Source organism: Penaeus japonicus, unplaced genomic scaffold (genome assembly GCF_977035675.1).
Source record: "Penaeus japonicus unplaced genomic scaffold, GWHDUDI00000001_assembly GWHDUDI00000030, whole genome shotgun sequence".
Classification (NCBI taxonomy): domain Eukaryota; kingdom Metazoa; phylum Arthropoda; class Malacostraca; order Decapoda; family Penaeidae; genus Penaeus; species Penaeus japonicus.
Genome location: NW_028234432.1, coordinates 19,432,479 through 19,439,978, shown reverse-complemented (window position 1 = coordinate 19,439,978; position 7,500 = coordinate 19,432,479). Strand labels below are relative to the sequence as shown.

Here is a 7,500-nt window from a genome sequence, read left to right as displayed (position 1 = left end):
CACTCTTTCTTGGTGGTGCGTCTTGATTTTTTCCAACACAAATAGAAGTCGATATCAGGAACGTATTCAAAAGGCAAAACCATCCACGACCGCCATTTTCACCGCGACAAGATTGATGTGTACATTTCTCATACATTAGTGACTACCACTTTTCGTCACGATTTCTTTTAGGTGATTCTTACAACACAAACAATACAAAAAAAGAAGATAACCTAATTGAAAAAAAAAAGATAGGACCATAAGTACGCAAATTACACATCGAACTAACTTAAAACCCGAGTGTAAATCACAAGGTGTTATATCGAAACGAATTAACAAGCCCTTTGCCATAGTCGAGCAGGCAGCCCCCGGGCAAGGGATTTGAAAGGGTTAAAATAATAAATTCAAGGCATTGTGTGACTCCACCGTCGCCACAACCTGCCGACTCATCCTTCGTAATGGTGAGAGAAAAGCCACCTGCTCTCGTCACCCGTATTCTATCCGTGTTCTTCCTTTCACCGTATTTAACCCGTGTTCCTAGCGTCCCCGTCCACTGCTCTTTCGACTCGGTGTGTCTAACCTCGTGTTCGTCCGTTGGTGTTTACTGGGGGTCGCTTTTTCCCTTGGTTAACTCTGATTACCATTTGTTTGTCGGTGTGTCCTAAGAACACTGCAGTTCGCCATCTGCGTCGTTTGGGCTTCAGTACTTTTTTGAAAAGGGGTTCTGTATGTTAGTTAAAATGGACGCTTGAACTTCATGATGCTCATTTAGACAATTATATTGATAGTCGTAGTATTTCTACAAGGAGCATAGGAGGAGAAGGAGGAGGGTGAAGGAGGAGGAGGAGGAGTAGAAGAATAGAAATGAAAATAAAAATAAAAATAAAAATTAAAAGACGAAGAAGGTGAAGAAGAAGAAGAAGAAGAAGAAGAAATAGGACGAGGAGAAGCAGAGGAAAAAAAAGGAAAAATATAATCAATACGAAAGGAAATCTATCCACAACTAAGAAACGATCTGAACTGACTTGCATTCTGTATCCCACAAAAAAGGTTTCGAATCCTACTTCCACCTCTCAGTTAGTGTCCACAGTATGTATTCTTCAGTATGGCAAATTATTCATCGCCAGCCTCCCTTCAAAATATCCCGCCTTCAGAGCCTTCTACAGCCACCATTCTTGCCTTCTGCATGGTTATCCTTCCGCATCAACGCCCTCGTCTCATTTATCATTCGTCTTGACCTTTCCTATCCTCTCCCACAGTTATTCGCTTCCCTTTTTAATTCCTTCCCTTTCTATGCTCAAGTGCCGAGTCACAAGTCCCCTCTTACCCTGTGTTTTTTTTTTCTCTTTTTCTTTTTTTTTTTCCTTTTCTTCCTTTTCATCTTTTTCCCCTGCTGCTTTATACGCCTTCTTCCTCCGCTTCATTTATCACGGCTGCAGTCTTCCCTCTCGCTTTCTCTCTGTCGCTCTTTCTTCTTCTCTCCTGTTCTCTTTTTCCGTCTCTCTGCTCTCCTTTAACCCTCTCTCTCACCCTCTCTTTCTCTCTCTCTCTCTCTCTTTCTTCATATCTACCTATCTCCTTCTCTCGATTTGTCTCTCTCTAGCAAGCACTCCCTTTGTCTGTTTTTCTGATTATATGTCAGAATAACAACAATGAGTGGGCTTATAATGATAATGAAGAGTTTCACAGTGCTGATAAAAAGGGCATTGCTAACAATAATGCTAACAGCAATGGCTATGATGAATGAAAGTAATACGAATGGTGATACAGATAACGATACTGATAATTTGATAAAAAATGTTGTATTAAACTTTTGAAGAAATAATCATGTTCTCCTTTATTGGAGTATTTATCGATATATATATATGTACACACACACACACAAACACACACACACACACACACACACACACACACACACACACACACACACATATATATATATATATATATATATATATATATATATATATATATATATATACATGCATATATATATACATACATACATACATACATATATATATATATATATATATATATATATATATATATATTTTATATATATATATAAATATATATATATATATATATATATATATATATATATATATATATATATATATATATATATAGAGAGAGAGAGAGAGAGAGAGAGAGAGAGAGAGAGAGAGAGAGAGAGAGTGAGAGAGAGAGAGGGGAGGGAGAGAGAGAGAGAGAGAGAGAGAGAGAGAGAGAGAGAGAGAGAGAGAGAGAGAGAGAGAGAGAGAGAGAGAGAGAGAGAGAGAGAGAGAGGGAGAGAGAGAGAGAATTTTGTTATAATTCGTTTTGTTATTTCATGTCGAAATCCAAATGCATCAGGAATCTAATAAACAGCTTTATGATTCAGCAACACATGGTAAGAATCCTCTAAAATAAATTCATAGACTCATTCCTGTGTAAATTGGATTTTCATCACAAAGTATTGCGTGTTTTGTGGGAAATCCATATCTTTTGACTATTAAAGAATATCCAAAAGCGATTGAGACGTTTTATCGAGTTCGTCGTCTTCCTAATGGCGAAAAATTGTGTTTGTTTTCTTAAATTGTCATTTAGTTGCCATTATCTACTAGAAATATAGACAATTAGGTATCAGTATCATCTGCTTCAAATCCCTCTCACTCTATTAGGTATTTCGATTTAGGTATTAAGATGTATGAATTGGGTATCAATGTTTTTAAAATTAGGTATCAATATCTCCGTTTTACATTCCCTAAACATAATTTAGACCACATAACCCCTCCTAACCTGAACTCCTGTCCATTTTTCTCGTGATAATTTTAGGCCAGCAACCTCTCAGTCCACTTCCAAGCAACCTATGTTAACCCAGCTCTCTTTCTCTCTCTCTCTCCCGCAGGACCAAGTGGAAGCGCCAGACGGCCGTGGGTCTCGAGCTGCTCACGGAAGCCGGGAACTATGCCGCCCTCCAGAGGCTCTACGGCCAGCACATTTGGCCGTCCACGCCCGCTCTTACTCCTCTCACGCCCTCGCTGCCTACAGGTGAGACCTTCGTACTGACAGGGAAGGGAGGATGAACTATTTATTTGAGTTAGAAGCAGATAATCCACATCTTTAACTTTTTATTTATTTATTCATTTATTATTATTATTTTTTAAAGTCTTATTGATTTACCGAAAATGCATTCACATTAGTCTCGCATTTGCATGGACCTTTGGATTCGATATAGTTCATACTGTCAAGAAGATGGTAAGGATGTCCGCAGCGAGGCATGCTTTGAATAAGAATAACTTTGTGCATATTTGGTGTGATGGCTGACATTCAATTATACTAATGTCGGTGTCAATCTTTGGTCCACATGCTAACTCCCGCGCTCTCCCACAGGTCTGGAGGCTTATTACAGGCAGGCTGTGGCGGCCCTCAGCCAGCGGTCCCCCGGGGCGGCCCCCTCCTTCCTGCCCCCCTCCCTCTCCACGGCTTCGGCCCTCTCCTCCCTCTCCCATGCGCATCTCTCCTCCCTCTCCTCCCACTACTATTCTTCTCTCTCCTCGCTCTCCTCGCCTCCGTCCTCAGCCGCCCACTCCTCCGCCTCCCCTCCTCCGCCCACCTCCTCGACGCCCACGACGCCCACGCTGTCTTCCGCCGCCAGTCCGGGCAGTCCAGCGCAGCCGCCCTCGCCCGCACCCCAGGGCGACTAACAATCCCCCGAGGCTTCGTTCGTTCGAGTGATTCGTACTTCGAGATTCAACTTCAAAGGAAGGACAAAGCGCTCGCTGTCGGGGCCGTGAGTCGACCCAAGAGACGCGTGGTCTCCCGTCGCCGACGCGCCGACGGGAGCGCACACAAACGCACGCCGAAGCAGCCTCCGCACGCTGGGACGAAGACGGTCGTTCTCCGCGCCCGGTGAATCGCGCCAGAGGTCCAGATATTGCATCTTGAGTACGCCCAACCCGTGACTGCCGTGGGCGCTGCGGACACACGATAATAGCGCGTGGGCGTGTGTGTTTCTTTCGTCAGTATGATCCACTTACATCCCCGGACCCCAGGCTTCGACCCGCCGCCCCCGCCCCCTTCCACCCCCCACATCTCTCCCTTTCGTTATCAGTCTATGATTCTTTAGAGCGACTTTCTCGCGGGGACAGTTAAGACCAGTGACATGTCTTCTTTGTGGACGGAGAGCGTGTGAATGGCCTTATACATCAGTGATAATTGAAGTATAAGAACGTGATAAAATGTATAACTTAATAGAAATAAGAATCTGAGATGCATTGTACCATCCTCTGTTTCGTTCGTTGAATCAAATCATAAGATTTAATTTATATTTATATGATTAATTATTTGTTGTTTCATCCTCATTAGAATAAGAGCACACACACACACACACACACACACACACACACATTTCTTACACTTTGTTTCGTACAAAGACAAATCTTACATCATACTCAAACACCAATAAAACAACAATCCATATTTACCTGAGAGAAAATAAATAATAATAAAAAAACAAACAAAATAAATACTATAATACCTCTTAAGGAAAAGATAAAAAAAAAAAAGCCCTGAATAGATAATGATACCAGAAAGGCTCCGGTGCAGTCTAGCCAAGCGCCCTTTTCCATTAATGAACCCACACAAGACGAAATCCAAAGGAGCGCTAATGAATGAGGACTTAATGCCAACGAAGGAAGAACATTATCCCTTATACGTGATGTAAATATTCCAGCAAGTTAATCATACTTGCAAAGCCTAATCCGAATCTAATTGATTAGCTCCAACTCTTAATTGAAAACCATGAAAACCGGGATCTAAAACTACTCTAAGTTCTAATTAGAATGTGAATAAGTAAATACCGTTAACAATTAAATTTACGTTCATCAAGACACAGGTACAAAGGTCAGGTGAGTGACGCCATTTTGTCCATTAATGATAATGTTGCACCTGTGTAGATATTAATGTTAAATGTCTTTGTTGTAAATGTACATAATAAATAGAAATATATATGTATTCCTTTTTATGCTTTACTTTCCTTTAGTGATGAAGGTTGTTGGTGAATAGAGAAATGAGGATAATGATAATGCTGAATGATTATTAATTTGTCGGGATGGTTGTTTACAAGATTATGATAACAATGATATTCATCGTCACAAGGGAGCTATAAGAACAAAATCAAGTGATGTGGACAGACTGATGGAGCTAGGTAGATAGGTAGAGAAAGATAGATAGATGGAAAGATATATATATATATATATATATATATATATATATATATATATATATAGAGAGAGAGAGAGAGAGAGAGAGAGAGAGAGATAGAGAGAGATAGAAAAATAGAGAGTTAAATAGATAGATAGATAGACAGATAGATAGATAGAGAGAGATTTAACAAAATAAGAAAATAGAGAGAGAGAAGAAAAAGAAATTGATAAAGAAAGGATTGAAGTTAGAAAATACAAGAAAGAAAGGAAGGAAAAAAATATAGAAACAAATAATACAGGATGAAGGACAATATACAAAGAAGTAAAAATCTGCTTCACAAACTAACAACAAATGAGAAGGAGAAAACAGAAACAAAGTAATGAAATTATAAACGGAACAAACAAACAAACAAACAAAAAAACAACAACAACAGACAAAACCAACCACAATAATGCAATGAACAAGATCACTAGAAATATATCACAATAGTGAAACGAACTTTCGGCCTGAAGGGACAAGATGGGTCGTCCTTTAAGGGTGTTGCAAAGTCTTCATGCACTGCTCCGGGTGGGTGTTCTGCAGGCGATTGCAAAACGAGGGAGGTTGGACTGTAGGGCGTCAAAGGGTTAGAGACACGTGTTCAAAACCGCGTCTATGCCGTGTATATATACAGTGCATATGAGTTGAGGTTGAGGGAGAGAGAATGAGGCAGATAGATAGACAGATAGATAGTTAGAGAGGGATTGAGAGGTAGAGAGAGAAAAGAGAGTAGAGAGAGGGAGAGAGAGAGAGTGAGAGAAAGTAAGAAAGAAAGATAGATAGATGGAGATAGAGAGAATGAGAGAGAAAGACAGAGAGAGAGAGAGAGAGAAAGAGAGAGAGAGAGATAGAGAGAACACATACACACATGCAGAGGAGAGAGAGAAAGGGAGACAGATATCTTTGGATGTTCATATAAAGGTTCAGATAAAGAAATGAAAAAGGTTTTTAAAGACGCAGAATTATAAAAAAAGAAGATATATCGGGAATGTTGAAATAAAAACATATTTTGAGTTGTGGCGTTGTCTACCTCTAAATATATTTTATCTTACAGAAATCAGGATGAGAAGAGAAAAAAAAATATTCTGCAGCATTGTCTCTCTGCAATGTAATTCAGCGACACTTTCCCCAGTATAACTCGGTCTTTTTAGCAGCTAAGTGGGTAACGCACGACTAATATTGCAAGCAGGGGAAGAGAAGGGAAGGGGGAAAGAAAAGGGGGGAGAGTGAGGAGAAGTGGGAGGGGGAGAGGGGAGGGATGGGTAGGGAAAAGGGGAAGGGGGTCGGTGGCCAGGGACGGGGAGACAAAATTGGGTCGGAATTAGGGACAAATTTGGTGAGAGGAGGAAGGGCGGTAAGGGTAAGGAGAGGGGAGGATGGGAGAGGGGGGAGGGGTGAACGGTGGGGATAAGGAGAGGGAAGGGGGGAGGGGGGATGGGCGGTAAGGAGGAAAGTGAGGGGAAGGGGGAGGATGAACGGCGAAGGAGAGGAAGGCGGGGAGATAAAGATATACGAATAAAGAGATAAAAAAGAGCAGATAGAAAAAAAATATTAAAGTCTACCCCTAAGCAGAAGCTGGAATCTAATTTTCTCTCTTTGTGGTAAAAAGAAATGGTAAAAAAGAAAAAAAGAAAAGAAAAACGAGAAACGCAAAAAAAAGAAAAAGAAAAAAGATAGAAATCACCTCTGAATACAAACCTACGGAGTAGTGAATTGAAAAAAGAATAATAAAAGCAATATAAGGTAAAGTAAATTCATACACCGCAAATATTTATAAAAAAACGAGAAAAAAAGGAAGGAAAGAAATCTTAGAGTCAAAAGCTGATCCGTGAACGATATTTTCCGTTCCAACTCGTAAATAATGGCTGAGTACACGTGACTGATGTCCTTTTGCCTCTGTTTTCCAGTGATTAAGTGTCCCATTGTTTTCGGGAGTCTGGCGTGCATTGGGATAGACTTGAGCCTAACCGCTATTGTCTTATCATATATATATATTTATATGTATATATATATATATATATGTATATGTATATATATATGTATACACACACACACACACACACACACACACACACACATATATATATATATATATATATATATATATATATATTATATATATATAAATAGATATATATATATATATATATATATATATATATTTTATATAATACACACACACACACACACACACACATATATATATATATATATATATATATATATTATATATATACGTATATGTATATATATATTTATATATATATATATGACCACACACACATA

At 39.5% G+C, this 7,500-nt stretch overlaps 1 protein-coding gene across 1 annotated transcript in view; it reads left to right on the top strand.

The window, feature by feature from the left end:
- LOC122263314 (uncharacterized) overlaps window positions 1-4,953 on the top strand; it is a 77,912-nt gene extending 72,959 nt beyond the window's left edge. The window contains exons 3-4 of the mRNA XM_043031699.2: window positions 2,876-3,018; window positions 3,361-4,953. Of these exons, the coding sequence (XP_042887633.1) occupies window positions 2,876-3,018; window positions 3,361-3,674 (457 nt within the window). The 3' untranslated portion in view covers window positions 3,675-4,953. The remainder of the gene's footprint in view (window positions 1-2,875; window positions 3,019-3,360) is intronic.
- Window positions 4,954-7,500: the final 2,547 nt, after the last annotated feature.